The sequence below is a fragment of the Notolepis coatsorum genome (assembly GCF_963971535.1).
Source record: "Notolepis coatsorum genome assembly, chromosome: 8".
NCBI classification, from domain to species: Eukaryota; Metazoa; Chordata; class Actinopteri; order Aulopiformes; family Paralepididae; genus Notolepis; species Notolepis coatsorum.
The window spans coordinates 136,276,448-136,295,739 of record NC_140172.1 but is presented as its reverse complement, the minus strand read 5'-3'; the positions used below and the strand labels follow the sequence as shown (position 1 = coordinate 136,295,739).

Sequence of the window (19,292 nt, the reverse complement as noted above, 5' to 3'; positions counted from 1 at the left end):
TGACCACACAGAGGTTGTTGGGCAGAGTAATCTGGTCACTCCTGAAGGGCATCTTCATACTATAGTGTCCATCCATGAGCTGTGCCGATTCCTCCATGATCTTCAGAAATCTAACATCTTCTCTTGACATTCCCTTTTCTTCTGAATTCTTTTCATTGAAATCATGGTTGTATTGGTTGCTTAGCATCTCCTCCAATCTGCTCACAGAAATCCTATTGACATTGGCCACTGCAATCCCATTTTCAGGACCATCGCTTGCTTGAAGGGGCCCATTGACCGCCCAGCCCAGAACAGTTCTTACAGAATACGGACCATTTCCACGGCTGTTAACCACTTCCCAAGGTTCCAATAACCTGGGTGCATTGGTGCCAATCAATAAGTCAACATTCGCCTTTATGCTGGGAATTTGGACATCAGACAGGTAAGGCCACTTCACCAAATCTTCCTGTGAGACAATATGTTCACTGGTCACAGGCATTTTTCTTTGTGAAAGGACTTCTGGGAGGCTATAGAAGGTGTCTCCATTGAGACCAGAGATCTCCAAACCTTTCAAGGAGGTACTTGCGACCACCTTCTCCTGTCCCATGGTGTGCAGAAGGAAGTTGGTCTGTCGTCCAGTCATATTCAATGCATTCATTAAATGTTCAGAACAAAATGTTGCAGAACTGCCAGGGTCGAGAAAGGCGTATGTTTGCAATATCTTGTCTCCCTTTGTGGACTTGACCTGGACTGGCAAGATGGACAGCTTACAACCACCTCCGCCGGCCCCAGTAAGACCACATGTCTGAGTGGCTGTTGTGACGCTAACGGATGTCTTAGGCTGCCGATCTGTGCTGGGGTATGGCCTGTCGATATGAAGTATGGTTGGATGGTTTTTTCCGCAAATCTTGCAGGTTAGGCGCTTGTCGCAATCACCACTCATGTGACCGGAACACAAACATCCAAAACAAATCCCCTTTTGTTTCACAAAGATAATTTTGTCCTTGTGGTTCTTGCCTTTCAGTCGCGGGCACTCTGTCAAAGAGTGGTCCCCAAAGCAACACATACAAGATCTGGACTTCTCCATTTTGAAATCACGCCCCCTATGGACAGATCTCAATGGCTCTTTGGAGTCCAGACGTGTTACCGTTGTAGCAAAGCTGTTGCCTTTAGCTCTGCCAAACCTGGACTGAGGCTGGGACTTGTTCCTGTTACTCAATCCATCCTTTACAATTGGTTGATCCTGGATGTCGCCGAAAAGTGGGTCAGAAAGGATTGTAACCTGACGTTCCACGAATGTAACAAGATCGTTAAAAACAGCTCTGCGATTTTGTCGCTCCAGTATATCATGAGCTGTTGTCCTCCATCTTTCCCTATACCTGTAGGGCAGCTTGGTCATAATCCTGCGCATGTTGGTTGGCATGTCGAGCTCCTGCATGTGTTGCATCTCTGCCATCACGTTGCAACAGTTGCGCAGGAACAAAGAATAGGCATGCAGCGCCTTTACATCCTCAGACTTAACTGCGGGCCATGCCAAGGCCTTTTCAATATATGACGAAGCAATTTTGAATTCGTTCCCGAAATGTTTCTTCAGGAGCCCCTTGGCTATGTCGTAACCACGGTCAGGCATCATGTGCTGACAACTCCTTACCAGCTCACGTGGTTGTCCCGTTGTAAATTGTTCCAAAAAATATAAACAATCAGCTTTGCTGGCCTTGTTTTCAATATTATGCTCAAAGGATCTTATAAAGCTCCCATAGTGAAGCGGGTCACCGTCAAATGGAGGGATGTCTTTTGATGGTAGAGACATTGTGAACTGTTGTTGTACAAGAGCATTTGTTATTTCATTCTGCCGTTGCAGGACTGTACTCAAGTCTCCTTGAAGTGGTATTTGACAAGGTTGATACAGTTGTGGTTGCGCAGCAGCTCCACCTTGTGGTGGCATTTGAAAAGGTTGATACAATTGTGGTTGGACAGCAGCTCTACTTTGTGGTGGCATGTGAAAGAGGGGTGGTTGCGCAGCAGCTCCACCTTGTGATGACATGTGAAAGAGGGGTGGTTGTGCAGCAGCTCCACCTTGTGATGACATTTGAAAGAGGGGTGGTTGTGCAGCAGCTCCACTTTGTGGTGGCATGTGAAAGAGGGGTGGTTGTGCAGCAGCTCCACTTTGTGGTGGCATGTGAAAGAGGGGTGGTTGTGCAGCAGCTCCACCTTGTGGTGGCATGTGAAAGAGGGGTGGTTGTGCAGCAGCTCCACTTTGTGGTGGCATGTGAAAGAGGGGTGGTTGTGCAGCAGCTCCACCTTGTGATGGCATGTGAAAGAGGTGAGGTTTAACCTTTGGCTTGACAACAGGCTCTGGCATAGGAATGTTGAATTGCTGTGCTGTTGGATTTAGCACAGTGTAGCTTGAATGAGGAGGTCCAGTGTGATTTCCCACATGCCTTTGGCTAGAGGTTCGTGACCATCTCCCTGCTGACAGTATGCAGAACAGCCAATTGAGCAGTGGATGCAGCCAAATCAGCCTCCATGTCAAGTTGCTGCTTTTTCCTCCTTAACACTTCCTTGTTCCTCCTTAACTATTGCTCTTGCTCCTCATTATTCCTCCTTAACTCTTCCTCTTGATCCTCCAGAGCTTGTCTCTCCTTCAAGTACGCTGCTTTCACCAGCAGTGATGCTCTTTTAGCCTCTGCTATGAGGCGTTCAGAGCCGGCACTGCTACCACTCTTTCTGCTGCCTTGTGAGCGTCCAAAGGAGATATTTGAAATACTGTCATTTGATTTCACATTATCAACCACTGGTTGTATGTTGTCTGGGCGCACGTCCTCTGTGGGTGCACTGACAGTGTGCACCTCCTTTGTGTGCACATCCTCTGTGTGTACATCCTCTGTGTCTACACAGACAGTGTGCACCTTTTCTGTATGCACAGGTTCTGAGTGCACTTCACCCTGGCTACTTGTAATTGCCATATTTTGTGCCAGCCAACTCTCAACATGCACGTGGAAGCTTTCCAACGTGTTTATTCTTGACCCAAACCAGGCAGTTTGTAATGCACTTTCATCCGGGGACATAGTTGATGTATTCATAAATTCAATTTGTACAATTTTGGCTGTCTCACACAGCCTTACATATTCACACAATACACTTTGTACCCCTTTTACATCAGTATTGTGCATAAATATCTCCATTTGCAAAAAATTTTTTGCCTTATTTAAATGATCTGACCTTTTATTTTCCAATTTTCCCAATTTTTCCATTACAGCCTTATAGGTCAGTTTAATTTCCCTTTTTTCCATTGTGACAGTTTCCACAGCCGCCTCTGCACCGACGAGTTGATCCTTATTAATGTCTTGATTGTCATCAGCAACGCTCATGTTGACAATCAGCAGTGAAATGTTTGAAGCAGTAACGTTATGCCCGGCGTGCACGAAGGATTAAAAAAGTCAACGATAGTTGTGCGTGGCGCGCATAAAGGATTCAACGCCAACGGTGGCGCGCACAAAGGAATCAAAGTTAACGGTAGACTGGAACGCGCAGTCTATTTTCAGCTACCAATGCATTGGAATTTATGCTCGCAAAACGTAAGAGTTGTGTGCACACATTTACCATGGCCAGAAAAAAGGGTAGCGCTACCTTACCTCGGCTTGTAGCCTACCACGGAAAATGTTGGCAGCTGACGTTGGGTACCGTTGGTTGTAGTTGGAGCTCTGATGAGTAGGTTGACGGTCTGCGCTTCTCAGCTCATGGCTCTGTTGACATCCAACAGCTGGAACTGCGCAAATCCCACGCAGTCCTCAACGCATCAGCTCCGCGTGCGCATCAAAGCGAGGCTGAATGGCTTCCCCGCTGTCCTCAACGTTTCTTGTTGCGCAAAGTTTATTCCTATAACTTTGCTCGTCTTGCTGTGGTTCCCTATGAGCCACAGTATTGACTTGTGCTGTGGTTCCCAATGATCCACTTTACTGATGAGCAAGTTTTTGACTTGTATAAGGGCCAACTTGACTTAACAAAAACAATAAAACTATAAGCCCTTGAGGAGGCTGTTACCGGCTAAAAACCTATAGTTGACGCGTCTGTGGCCGCTGTTGTATACCGTCTGGTGAAAGGAATGAATGTCCACAAGGTCCGTTCCACTAGTACCCCAAATGGGTTTATTTACCACATAATTAACGTATGCACCAATTGCATGTGATACAAAGCAAATGCCAACGATACCTTCAAAAGAACAAACAAACACTATACACTACAAACAAAACGATAACAAAACAACGTGCCGTGTCGATGTGACGACTTGACGGTCAAAAACTGTTTAGCCCTGCCGGTAACCAAACGCACCTGGCTGTCATCAGTCCCGTTATTCATTAAGTAGCTGAGTATGTCACCTACTGGTGAGCAACGGGTACTGATGCCACAAACTCATTTTGGCAGGCTGGCAGGCACAATGTAATACAGGCGGAATTTATAAATACATAAAAAACAAAACAAATGCATAAAATATAAACACATGGCACTACAACCATGTAAATTGGCTCTTACACACAATATCGTCCGGGGGGAACTACTATTCCCAACAACAGTTCTGTGTGAATTATGTACAGTCACTACACAATCAATCAATCATGTACCTCTTGCACGGCTGCGGCGCGGCGGCTGGCGTGGCTGAATAACAGTAGCAGTGATCGCCTGCTGCGTCCATCGAGTGTATATATATACCGTATTAGTATTAATAGCATATAGCAATAGCAATATATAGCAATAGCAATAGCATATAGTATTAATGTGATTGACCAGCGTTAATGTGTGCTAATATGGCGTTCTGGCATCTGTGATTAGTGTTGAATGGGGGTCTGAACCGCGTCGAACCAAGCGGCGACCTCATGCGCATGTGCAGCGCGCACCTGGGCGAAGGAAAAGGAAATGCGCATTACCGTACTGGCGTATGGCGAAGAATGCGGAAGCGCTCTTGCACTCTTCGGCTGGGATTAATATAGACGCGACTGGGACAGTGGGTCCTGGGGGTAGTATATCTGACTGGGACAGTGGGTCCTGGGGGGTAGTATATCTGGGACAGTGGGTCCTGGGGGGTAGTATATCTGACTGGGACAGGTAGTATATCTGGGACAGTGGGTCTGACTGGGTCCTGGGGGTAGTATATCTGACTGGGACAGTGGGTCCTGGGGGTAGTATATCTGGGACAGTGGGTCCTGGGGGTAGTATATCTGGGACAGTGGGTCCTGGGGGTAGTATATCTGGGACAGTGGGTCCTGGGGATAGTATATCTGACTGGGACAGGTAGTATATCTGACTGGGACAGGTAGTATATCTGACTGGGACAGTGGGTCCTGGGGGGTAGTATCTGTACATTGGGACATTAGTAGTTGCCTACATTGGGACATTAGTAGTTGCCTACATTGGGGCATTAGTAGTTGCCTACATTGGGACATTAGTAGTTGCCTACATTGGGACATTAGTAGTTGCCTACATTGGGACATTAGTAGTTGCCTACATTGGGACATTAGTAGTTGCCTTACATTGGGGCATTAGTAGTTGCCTTACATTGGGGCATTAGTAGTTGCCTTACATTGGGGCATTAGTAGTTGCCTTACATTGGGACATTAGTAGTTGCCTTACATTGGGGCATTAGTAGTTGCCTTACATTGGGACATTAGTAGTTGCCTTACATTGGGGTATTAGTAGTTGCCTTACATTGGGGCATTAGTAGTTGCCTTACATTGGGGTATTAGTAGTTGCCTTACATTGGGACATTAGTAGTTGCCTTACATTGGGACATTAGTAGTTGCCTTACATTGGGGCATTAGTAGTTGCCTTACATTGGGACATTAGTAGTTGCCTTACATTGGGGCATTAGTAGTTGCCCACATCGGGGTATTAGTAGTTGCCTTACATTGGGGCATTAGTAGTTGCCTTACATTGGGACATTAGTAGTTGCCTTACATTGGGACATTAGTAGTTGCCTACATTGCAAAATGAAAAGGATTTGCAAGTTGAGCAATATGTTGTGTTGAGGCGTATAGAGCTCAGTTGATAATGATCTTGTTGTTCTGGAAGATAAACTGCTTTTCTTGTTTTATGATAATAATATGAGTTGGTAGGAATCGGCTAATTATTTGTCACTGTGGTAAAATAATTACCTTCTGATCAAATTCCATTTAATCATTGCTTTCCATTTAACTTTGCCCATGTGGCTTCTAGTGTTAGACATGTGGCGTCTAGTGTTAGGCGTGTGGCTTCTAGGCTTAGGGTTAGGTTTTGACACGTGGCGTCTAGGCTTAGGTTTAGGGTTGCCGTCTGTAGACTCGCAGAGCTCTGCCCTTACTCCGGTACAATCTCAATATAGAGAGCTCTGCCCTTACTCCGGTACAATCTCACTGCAGAGAGCTCTGCCCTTACTCCGGTACAATCTCAATATAGAGAGCTCTGCCCTTACTCCGGTACAATCTCAATATAGAGAGCTCTGCCCTTACTCCGGTACAATCTCAATATAGAGAGCTCTGCCCTTACTCCGGTACAATCTCAATATAGAGAGCTCTGCCCTTACTCCGGTACAATCTCAATATAGAGAGCTCTGCCCTTACTCCGGTACAATCTCAATATAGAGAGCTCTGCCCTTACTCCGGTACAATCTCAATATAGAGAGCTCTGCCCTTACTCCGGTACAATCTCAATATAGAGAGCTCTGCCCTTACTCCGGTACAATCTCAATATAGAGAGCTCTGCCCTTACTCCGGTACAATCTCAATATAGAGAGCTCTGCCCTTACTCCGGTACAATCTCAATATAGAGAGCTCTGCCCTTACTCCGGTACAATCTCAATATAGAGAGCTCTGCCCTTACTCCGGTACAATCTCACTGCAGAGAGCTCTGCCCTTACTCCTGAACGGTAAAATAATACAACTGAACAGAGATGTCTCTTTACAGACATGACACGGTTATTCAAGATAACCCACCTTTCATTATTAAAGGTGCTGTAAGTGGTATGTTGTTAAAGATAAGTGGTCTTCTACATGTTAAAATAATATCTAGTGTTTGGTCCGTAACATGGGTCTCCCAGTCCCTCCGCTCTGCAGTAAACAGCCATCACTGATATAGAGTGTCTGGTCAGTAACATGGGTCTCTCAGTCCCTCCGCTCTGCAGTAAACAGCCATCACTGATATAGAGTGTCTGGTCAGTAACATGGGTCTCTCAGTCCCTCCGCTCTGCAGTAAACAGTCATCACTGATATAGAGTGTCTGGTCAGTAACATGGGTCTCTCAGTCCCTCCGCTCTACAGTAAACAGCCATCACTGATATAGAGTGTCTGGTCAGTAACATGGGTCTCCCAGTCCCTCCGCTCTGCAGTAAACAGCCATCACTGATATAGAGTGTCTGGTCAGTAACATGGGTCTCTCAGTCCCTCCGCTCTACAGTAAACAGCCATCACTGATATAGAGTGTCTGGTCAGTAACATGGGTCTCCCAGTCCCTCCGCTCTGCAGTAAACACAATAGACAATATTCACAGACTGATACAAGTGCTTAAGAGCTCTGTTGTGATTTGTGAAAAGACTTAAGAGTCCTTTTTGCAGTAGAAGTAGTTTTTAAAACAGGATGATTTGGTGGAGAGTGACCTATAGCGCCCTCCAGAGGGCGCCACTGGAAGAGGTGGTGAGAATATAATCCATTTCTTCACATTGTGAAGTCTTTGAATGTTTGGAGTGCTGGTTTCACTGTAAGTTGAAATATCTTAAAATGGGTTTGTTGGTTTGAATATGAGAGAAACATTCTGCTGATCCTTCTGTCTCTGAGGCTGTCTCTCTGAGTTTCTGCTCTCTCTCTCTCTCTCTCTCTCTCTCTCTCTCTCTCTCTCTCTCTCTCTCTCTCTCTCTCTCTCTCTCTCTCTCTCTCTCTCTCTCTCTCTCCTTTTCTCTCTTCCAGACACTATCAAACAAAAGCATATTTCCAAACCTTCTGAAAGAGGTACATTTCTCTCATTTCTCTATTTCCTCCACCAACCTGCCTGCCTCCTCCAACCTGTCTGCCTGTGCCTTTTCTCCCTCTCTGCTGCCTGCCTGTTGTGTCTCCTCTATGCCTGCGTGTGTGTGTGTGTGTGTGTGTTACAGACCAGCATCAAATTGTTGTTATCAATTTAGTTGTTATGCCAAGTCCCTTCCTGGTCGTTGCGCGCATTGACCTACTGTTGGTCTGGGGCGGGTGTAGACTACCACATGCCTCTGTTGGTCTGGGGCGTGTGTAGACTACCACATGCCTCCTCTGTTGGTCTGGGGCGGTTGTAGACTACCACATGCCTCCTCTGTTGGTCTGGGGCGTGTGTAGACTACCACATGCCTTCTCTGTTGGTCTGGGGCATGTGTAGACCACCACATGCCTCCTCTGTTGGTCTGGGGCGGGTGTAGACTACCACATGCCTCCTCTGTTGGTCATGGGCGGGTGTAGACTACCACATGCCTCCTCTGTTGGTCTGGGGTGGGTGTAGACTACCACATGCCTCCTCTGTTGGTCTGGGGCGGATGTAGACTACCACATGCCTCCTGTCTTTTTAAAAGTGTTGGCGGGTCCAAAATTTATGTTGTTGTTTACATGTTTTGCATGTATCCCCTCCCTACTTCCCATTTCCCCACGTGAAACGCACCTGATTGGATAAATGACATTGTTGCGGGTTCAGTTAATTTAGGTCTATCACTCACAGCGTGTACATTTTGGGAAATGTAAGTCAAGGTTTCAACTTGGTACCCGCTGTTTTAAAGGCTGAGAGCGAGACAGAGTAGGAGAGAGACAGTAGGAAGGCTGAGAGGGAGACATAGTAGAGGAGACACAGGAGAGAATGTTCTTTATTGAGACAGTAGGAAGGCTGAGAGGGAGACACAGGAGAGAAGGTTCTTTATTGAGACAGTAGGAAGGCTGAGAGGGAGACAGAGTAGAGGAGACACAGGAGAGAAGGTTCTTTATTGAGACAGTAGGAAGGCTGAGAGGGAGACAGAGTAGAGGAGACACAGGAGAGAAGGTTCTTTATTGAGACAGTAGGAAGGCTGAGAGGGAGACAGAGTAGAGGATACACAGGAGAGAAGGTTCTTTATTGAGACAGTAGGAAGGCTGAGAGGGAGACAGAGTAGAGGATACACAGGAGAGAAGGTTCTTTATTGAGACAGTAGGAAGGCAGAGAGTAGGGGTGGACGGTATAAACGGTATACGGTATAAACGGTATGAATTTGCTCTACGGTATGGATTTTGAGTATACCGTGTAACCGGTAGTGCAGCTCTAAAATAGCAATGACGTCATGTAACCACAGCGCGACTATTTCACTGGCATTTGCCCCTAAAAATAGATAGAATTAGTCATAGATAATAGATATGTGCAAACTGGAAAAAGTTATTTAGGAGGCTTCGCGCAGTGGGCGTGTCAACACGCAATTGTCATTTCATAATAAACCCATATCACCACGGCGCACAGCAAGTTTCAATTTCAGTTCCTGGCATTTTTAACCAGTGGAGAAAGGTAAGAGATTTCCCTATCGTTTTTCTTATATGAATTATTCTACGTTAATAAAACATACCTGGTGATCAACTACAGTTTGCCGTGAACATTATGATATGTGTGTAGTGTTCTGATAACGACGGCTGGGCAGCGGGAGCTGGATGCTGGATTTTGCGAGAAGCATTCTTTATTCTCGACTCGGGACTTATTTTATTTGGAATATAATGACTGTATACGCAAAAGTAGCCTAGTTTTAAGTTAAAATATTATAAATCTACATGCCTTGACGATGTCATTCTTTATATAGCCTGCCTATCAGGCAAAAAATAATAATTCTAACTGAAACACTGATACCGTGATATATACCGTTACCGTCTATGCTTCAAATTATACCGTGATATAAATTTTAGACCATACCGTCCACCCCTACTTGACGTCAATGTATCGATATTATATTGGCACGCAAAACATTGCGATATAATCGTTGTTTACAGTCAAACGCGTCTTCCAACACTGACCCCCTGCTGACTGTGTGGTGTGTTAGACACTGACCCCCTGCTGACTGTGTGGCGTGTTAGACGTTCTTTTCATACATGTGGTGTGTTTTGTGGTTCTTGGCCGCAGCGTGCGGGAAGCGCTACAGGAACCGCCCCGGTCTGAGCTACCATTACACACACGCTCACCTGGAGGGGGAGGAGCCTGCAGAGGAGGAGGAGCCCCGCACTGCAGCCCCGCTCCCGCCTGACGAGGTCAAGAGTAAGTCAACAAACACAGTAGACCTCCAGTCAAATACAATAGAACAAATACTGTAGAACTCCAGTAGAACAAACACAGTAGAACTCCAGTCAAAAAGGAGAACAAATACTGTAGAATTCCAGTAGAACAAACACAGTAGAACTCCAGTAGAACAAATACAGTAGAACTCCAGTAGAACAAATACAGTATAACTCCAGTAGAACAAATAGTGTAGAACTCCAGTAGAACAAATACTGTAGAACTCCAGTCAAATACAGTAGAACCCCAGTAGAACTTTCATCAAAGAGATTGTTTGTATATGTTTGTATATTTGTTATTGTTCTATATTAGAAAACTTGGCATACATATTTGTTTGTATGTCTGATTTTGATTGGTTTAATGTTCTTTTTTTTATCCACTTTTTCTCCTTATTTTTCAATTTTTCTCCCATCCCAATTTCGTGTTTCCAATTCTCCCCTCCCCGGTCTTGAACGTTGCTCGCATATGCCTCCCATTGGTCGGCTGTAGGGAGGATAGAAGCCTTGCATCACGTGTCCCCTCCGGTACACGAGGAGGCAGCCTGTCACATCTTTTCACCTGCCAGCGCGGACTCTCATTGGCGGGGAGTAACGTGTGGGAGGCTCACACTACCCCCGCCATTTCCTGTCTCTGCTGTGCAGGCGTCCCCCAACCGACCTGTAGGAGTCGCTGTCCACAACGTCCAGATTACCACCCATCGACTTCCACCCGCTGCCTCTGTCAATTGAGCCAGTATGACGGCCGGCCCAAGCCGGAGGCAATGCTGACACCCGGATTCGATACCGGAGTCTCTTGCATTGGTGACGAGCGCAATCTCCGCTGCGCCACCCAGCCGCATTGGTTTAATGTTCTATAATTGTTTGTATATTTTATTGGTGTTTTATTGATATTTGTTTTGTTTTTATGTTGTTTTATTGATTATTCTTGTTTAATTTGTATATGTTTGTATCCAGACCCCAGGAAGAATAGTCGCTGCTGAGGCAGTGACTAATGGGGATCTGAAATAAAGAAAGAAAGATTAAAAGTCTGCACAGTAGACCTGGTGTGGTCTCACCATAACCTAATGTAAATTGACCGTAAAATAAATCTTCTTCTCAGCTACCAAGAAAGGTCCAGATGGTCTGGCACTGCCCAATAACTACTGTGACTTCTGCCTGGGGGATTCTAACACCAACCACAAGACGGGCCAGTCGGAGGAGCTGGTGTCCTGCTCTGACTGCGGGCGCTCCGGTAGGTACCAACTTACCACACCAGTCTAATTCTGACTTATGTATTGTTTTGAGTAAGAGGCAGGCTAAATAATATGTTCTTCTTCCTGCTCCTTTTATCTCTCTCTCTCGCCCCCCTCTCTCTCTCCCCCCTCTCTCTCTCTCTCTCTCTCCCCCCCCCCCCTCTCTCTCCCCCCCCTCTCTCTCTCCCCCCCTCACTCTCTCCCCCCCTCTCTCTCCCTCTCTCAGGCCATCCTTCCTGCCTTCAGTTCACAGCGGTCATGATGGCAGCAGTGAAGAAGTACCACTGGCAGTGCATCGAGTGCAAATGCTGCAACATGTGTGGAACCTCAGAGAACGACGTGAGTCTAATGCTGCAACATGTGTGGAACCTCAGAGAACGACGTGAGTCTAATGCTGCAACATGTGTGGAACCTCAGAGAACGACGTGAGTCTAATGCTGCAACATGTGTGGAACCTCAGAGAACGACGTGAGTCTAATGCTGCAACATGTGTGGAACCTCAGAGAACGACGTGAGTCTAATGCTGCAACATGTGTGGAACCTCAGAGAACGACGTGAGTCTAATGCTGCAACATGTGTGGAACCTCAGAGAACGACGTGAGTCTAATGCTGCAACATGTGTGGAACCTCAGAGAACGACGTGAGTCTAATGCTGCAACATGTGTGGAACCTCAGGCTGCGGTTACACACAGGGCCATTTTCGTTTCGTTTTCAGGGTCAGTTTCGCTTTTCAGAACGCAACGTAATGGCAGGCAAGTTAGACATTGTTTTTGCCTCCTGAGCACAGTGATGTATATACATGTAGTACAATGCCAAAGCAGTAGGTGGCAGTAGGTGGCGAACATGAAGGCAATTTTCAACCAATCAGAAAAGTTGAATGTGCCAATAGACTTCCTGCTAAAAATCAACAAGTCCACCATCTTTAAATGCCTCGTGTGAGCCATTTAGCCAACGTAGCATTTATTTTTCAGCAAAGAAAGTGCAATAAAAGTGCAATAAACAAAACGGATACATTCACTGTGTGTTCTGCCTCATTTGTTGATGAAACAAAACTAACATCAACACAATTGACCACCAAGAGCGGAGTTTAGTCTCACAAAAAGATCGTCGCTGATTTTGTTAGCTTACGTGCTAACGTGATTGGAATATACCAGTATAACAGTATAGCATTGTGGCTAGCAGCGAAGTTTGTTAGTTTACGTGCTAACGTGATTGGGATATGTCAGCATAACAGTATAGCATTGTGGCTAGCAGCTTGGTAACGTTAATGCTAGCAGAATGAATGGATGTAAACTTTATTTAACAGATTGCAGAATGGGTACAATACAATACGGCTCAATACGGCTCAATTGTTAAGGGAATGCAGACTGTTGTAGCTTGGACTGGGCTCCTTATAACAATAACTTGACAACACATGGTAGCCGCAGCTCCTTGGGACAGCTCTGCTGTAAACACTGGAAATAACCGTGCAGGTCTCTACTGCGCATGGACGTTGAGCAACAACGGCTCCGTATCCGGCTCGCACAGATTACATGGCACCATTGTCGGCGAGTTTTGGCGAGTATCCAAAACGGAAACACAATTTCAGCGTTGCCAGTAGGACAACGCGTTTTCCTGCCAAAACGGCGTTTATTTTTAACTTGGACAGCAAACGTAATCATTCAGCAACAAAAACATTGCTGTGTTCAGCAGTGTAACCATGGCCTCAGAGAACGACGTGAGTCTAATGCTGCAACATGTGTGGAACCTCAGAGAATGACGTGAGTCTCACCATCTTCTCCAGAGTCAGACGAGAAGATGGACACCACTTTCCTCTCTGCGTTCAGTAGAAAGCTATCCGGCTGCATGCTAGCCTAGCCTAGCACAAATGAATGAAAGCGGATACAGACTCCGGAGAGGTGTTTTTGGCCAACAGCTAGGCTAGCTGGTCCGTATCCGCTTCCATTCATTTGTGCTAAGCTAGGCTAGCTTGTAGCCGAAAGCGTTGTAGAAAGCGTTGCTTAAAGCAGGTGTGTCTCTCCTCCAGGACCAGCTCCTGTTCTGTGATGACTGTGATCGAGGCTACCATATGTACTGTGTCAACCCTCCCATGGCACAACCACCAGAAGGTAGGACTACTGACCTGAGACCATCTGGGTCATGAAACCCCACTGTCTTTGTCTACAATCAGAATGATCTCACTGATTTTGAGACAGTTTTTCAAAACACTATCAGGTTTGGAAAAATGTTATCCTAACATCCCGAGATCAATACTTAATTGATCTCGGCCAAATTTCCAAATAATGACCTTCATTCACTACTGATTCTAGAGAAAACCAGGGCAAAACAACAAGTAAATATAGAGAAAAGCAGGACAAAATAACAAGTAAATATAGAGAATACCAGGACAAAATAACAAGTAAATATAGAGAATACCATGGCAATTAACACAAGTAAATATAGAGAATACCAGGACAAAATAACAGGTAAATATAGAGAATACCAGGGCAAAATAACACAAGTAAATATAGAGAATACCAGGACAAAATAACAGGTAAATATAGAGAATACCAGGGCAAAATAACAAGTAAATATAGAGAATACCAGGACAAAACAACAAGTAAATATAGAGAAGCCCAGGACAAAATAACAGGTAAATATAGAGAATACCAGGGCAAAATAACACAAGTAAATATAGAGAATATCAGGACAAAACAACAAGTAAATATAGAGAAGCCCAGGGCAAAATAACAAGTAAATATAGAGAATACAAGGGCAGAATAACAAGTAAATATAGAGAATACAAGGGCAAAATAACACAAGTAAATATAGAGAATACCATGGCAAAATAACAAGTAAATATAGAGAAAAGCAGGGCAAAATAACAAGTAAATATAGAGAATACCAGGGCAAAATAACACAAGTAAATATAGAGAATACCAGGGCAAAATAACACAAGCAAATATAGAGAAAAGCAGGACAAAATAACAAGTAAATATAGAGAAAAGTAGGACAAAATAACAAGTAAATATAGAGAATACCAGGGCAAAATAACAAGTAAATATAGAGAATACCAGGGCAAAATAACACAAGTAAATATAGAGAAGACCAGGACAAAATAACACAAGTAAATATAGAGAAGACCAGGACAAAATAACACAAGTAAATATAGAGAAGCCCAGGACAAAATAACACAAGCAAATATAGAGAAAAGCAGGACAAAATAACAAGTAAATATAGAGAAAAGTAGGACAAAATAACAAGTAAATATAGAGAAAACCAGGGCAAAATAACAAGTAAATATAGAGAAAAGTAGGGCAAAATAACAAGTAAATATAGAGAATACCAGGGCCCTATTCCCCGTACCTGGTTCAACTAAGTCGATCAAGAGTCCCATTATCCAGATTCAATTAACCCGATGTTTTAATCCGGGATTTTCCTGTTCCTCGAACGCTGATTCAGTCTCGTTCATTTGAACCAGACTTGAGACTCAGGATAATTGCGCGCGGCCGCTTCAGCTGAAAAGACAGCAGATGTCGATCGCAGAAATCCTGATTTTCTAACGGCATTGATTGATTGATTGATTTAAAACTTTATTAACAGATTGCAGAATGGGTACACTGCAGTACGGCTCCATAGCCTCGCCGACAAGTTAAATGCATAATCTATAGGCTAATTTTAAATCCCTCATTTCCCCAATCAATCAGATTATATTTCTTTAAATGTGCCTGCTGGCAGTAGGTTTATGGATTGAATAATCAAATGAGATCTTGCTAGCGAAAATAATTAGTTCAACTATTTCAGAATAAGGATACGACTCTCTTATCCATTGATAGATGTATGGTGGATGTTTTATTTGTCTGGCACCGTGGTCTGGTGGTTGGTCCTTATGCCTTTCACGCGGACGACCCGCGTTCGAATCCCCGTCTTTTCTAATTTCTTTTCTTCTCTTTGCAATGTAAATGCTTCAATTTGGTGCACTTTGAGAGCTATATAAAGAATGACATCCTCAATGCATGTAGATTTATAATATTTTAACTTAAAACTAGGCTACTTTTGCGTATATTCATTAATATTATATTCCAAAAAAATTATATTGGAAACGCTGGGTTTCGAACTAGGGTCATCCGCTTGACAGGAGTGAGCACTAGCCGTTGCACCACTGTGCCAGACGGGATATATCCATTGTGTATCCATCAATACAAGAGTCCTGTGTTTCGAATATTTTTCTTTTGAATGAAGTTTTATCTCTATTCTCAAATGCATTAATGTGACGTCAACGGCTCATTCAATTGCTCAAATCCGTCGAACAGCGCATCTCATTCTCATCAGACATTTTAATCCCAGTTACAATATCACAATAACGTGTGAGTGATGATACAATTCAACAATCCTCAGATTCCTCGTAATTCATAATCCACAAAAACCACAATCCACGCATAGACACTTCAATTTGATGCTTGAATGAAACACAATCCGGGCGCTCCGTTAAGCAAATCTACAGCGGAGAATATATGAAACTAATCGGAGCCAAACGGCCGATAGGTTTCATTCATTAAAAATATCCCAGCGGGATTCACATTTGCAATGCGCAGTTATTAAAATAACCACATGCAGCGTGTATCGCGACTCCGAGCGCCGTATATGACGTGCATTATTTTATTTAGGACAAAGTAAATCTATAGGCTGAATATGATTTATTATCAGCATTTAGTTCTATTATTATACATTTCAAAAGCCCCCTCTAGGAAAACGAAGCACAAAAACATAATTCAGAATGGTATAATGGGATCTAGACTGTGAGAAATATTTCAGGAAGCGAGCTGGCATTTCTTTGCGAGGGCGTGGCCATGCAGGTTATCCAGCTAACTGAACTTAACCCTGCTCCGGACCAGGTTCAAACTTTCTGATCTGTTACCATGGTGATTTAGAAAATCCGACTTCGGGGAACAGAAAGGTCTGGCTTAAGTCAAGCTATGCTGGAAATTATCCGGCTAACTCAGTTAGCCAGGTACGGGGAATGGGGCCCAGGGCAAAATAACACAAGTAAATATAGAGAAGACCAGGACAAAATAACACAAGTAAATATAGAGAAGACCAGGACAAAATAACACAAGTAAATATAGAGAATACCAGGACAAAATAACACAAGTAAATATAGAGAATACCGTAGCATCGACCACACTAATGATGTTCTCCTCTGTGCTGTTGATCCCACAGGAAGCTGGAGCTGCCATCTGTGTCTGGACCTTCTAAAAGACAAGGCCTCCATATATCAGAACGCCCCTCCGTCCTGATGGCCTCCCTCTGTATAATACTGGAAATGGAACACCGGGGGGGGGGGGGGGGGTGGGGGGATGGGGGCACCTTTTAAACAAGTAATTTCATCTAGGATTAAAGTGTAAATTCTGAATTCTTGACATCTAGCCCTATAACCCTACTGGCCGGTGAGGTGTTTGATGGATAGAGTGCTCCCTCAGCTCAGTCCATGAGGTGTTTGATGGATAGAGTGCTCCCTCAGCTCAGTCCATGAGGTGTTTGATGGATAGAGTGCTCCCTCAGCTCAGTCCATGAGGTGTTTGATGGATAGAGTGCTCCCTCAGCTCAGTCCATGAGGTGTTTGATGGATAGAGTGCTCCCTCAGCTCAGTCCATGAGGTGTTTGATGGATAGAGTGCTCCCTCAGCTCAGTCCATGAGGTGTTTGATGGATAGAGTGCTCCCTCAGCTCAGTCCATGATTGACTCTCAGCTGAATGAATGGGCCCACAGGCCTGGCTGTACTAAGGTTTAGTGCTGGGACTACTTTCTGTCTTAGTGCCAGGGAAAACTGCAGTGGCGGAGTGATACTTTGTGTACGAGGGAGTGACTAGTTGCCAAGCAAGCCAGTAACTATTTGGATTAACATGTCGGGTTCTTAATAACGAGGAGGAATAGTTTGGGACTATAATGAGGAATCCCTTCCGTAGACAAACACTTCCTTGTCGAGACGGTGGTTTCTGTCTCTGTCCCGGGTCGGAAACCTTTTCACCAAGCGCTCTGTATGACTGTTACACAGTTCAAAGGTCAGACGACCCGTGGACTTTTTATATTTTGGAAATCCTCGCCGCGCAGCCAACTCAGAATGTACCGAATTAGAGCCCCAGATGCACAGCGACACGAGCCGGGAGGTCCTCTACGTCTCTCACAAGCACACCTGCACTCCATCGTTCTCCAGGTCTCCCATCAGTTTGAGAATTGCACTCGAATTCTGGAAAGGTTTGGAAAGATATTGCTGTTCAGATACCCAGATACACCTATGCACACACATGCTATTCATATAGGTTTAGGTTTAGGTTTACTTTATTTGTTCAAGGGGGACAGCGTACATTAATAAAACATTTAAAAAAATGTAAATGCACCCAATTTTAGACCCACCCTCATTATACATGTAGACCCACTGTCATTATACATGTAGTGTATACATGAATTTGGACTTTGTCTTTGGAGTGATATGCCTTCGTAGATGGTGTTGTATTATATGTATCGTACATCATGGTGTTGTATTATATGTATCGTACATCATGGTGTTGTATTATATGTATCGTACATCATGGTGTTGTATTATATGTATCGTACATCATGGTGTTGTATTATATGTATCGTACATCATGGTGTTGTATTATATGTATCGTACATCATGGTGTTGTATTATATGTATAGTACATCATGGTGTTGTATTATATGTATCGTACATCATGGTGTTGTATTATATGTATAGTACATCATGGTGTTGTATTATATGTATCGTACATCATGGTGTTGTATTATATGTATTGTACATCATGGTGTTGTATTATATGTATTGTACATCATGTACATCATACTCAACTCTGACCAAAAACCTTCAAATCCATACAAAATAAAGAAATAGTATGGAATTCTTTTAAATGTGCAAAAACCCTGATACTTACAAAAATCCCTGCCTGCAAAATGTAGATTTTCTTTTTAATAGAAGGGAAACGGGGTCTAAATCAAATAGCATGCCGACGCTTGCCGATAGTAAAGAAGAAACGTATATTTATATATTTGTATAAGGCATATAATAATGGTGTGAAATGTGAATTATTTAAAATGTGTAAAGATAGTGGTCATGTTGTGTTTAGTGAGCATCATCATCATCACACAGAGACCTGACAGACAGACCTGAGACACAGACCTGAGACACAGACCTGACAAGACAGACCTGAGACACAGACGTGACAGACAGACAGACCTGACAAGACAGACCTGAGACACAGACCTGACAGGCAGACAGACAGACCTGACAGACAGACAGACAGACCTGACAGACAGACCTGAGACACAGACCTGACAAGACGGACCTGACAGACAGACCTGACAGACAGACAGACCTGACAGACAGACCTGAGACACAGACCTGACAAGACAGACCTGAGACACAGACCTGACAAGACAGACCTGAGACACAGACCTGACGGACAGACCTGAGACACAGACCTGACAAGACAGACCTGAGACACAGACCTGACAGACAGACCTGACAGACAGACCTGAGACACAGACCTGAGACACAGACCTGACAAGACAGACCTGACAGACCTGACAGACAGACAGCTGTGTGTTTCCCAGTGTGATCCACTGAGCTGTTGTTTCTAAAAGGGTTTCTATAGATTATATAGACGGGTATTATTTCATATGACTAAAGGGATATTTTAACTCTGTATATGTAAATGACCTTCTACCTACAACTCACAGCCATAATCACACTAACCACATAACGGACAACAGGCTACAAGATGTATTATGTCTTGGTTTAAAGGAGCAGTTCACTCGAAATAAA

At 44.2% G+C, this 19,292-nt stretch overlaps 1 protein-coding gene across 1 annotated transcript in view; it reads left to right on the top strand.

Annotated features, from left to right (window-relative positions):
- The window catches only part of LOC311233836 (zinc finger protein ubi-d4-like), a 53,789-nt gene extending 37,007 nt beyond the window's left edge, over nucleotides 1–16,782 (top strand). Inside the window, exons 7-11 of the mRNA XM_084320874.1 lie at nucleotides 10,093–10,224; nucleotides 11,341–11,472; nucleotides 11,700–11,812; nucleotides 13,500–13,581; nucleotides 16,673–16,782. Of these exons, the coding sequence (XP_084177000.1) occupies nucleotides 10,093–10,224; nucleotides 11,341–11,472; nucleotides 11,700–11,812; nucleotides 13,500–13,581; nucleotides 16,673–16,749 (536 nt within the window). The 3' untranslated portion in view covers nucleotides 16,750–16,782. The remainder of the gene's footprint in view (nucleotides 1–10,092; nucleotides 10,225–11,340; nucleotides 11,473–11,699; nucleotides 11,813–13,499; nucleotides 13,582–16,672) is intronic.
- Nucleotides 16,783–19,292: the final 2,510 nt, after the last annotated feature.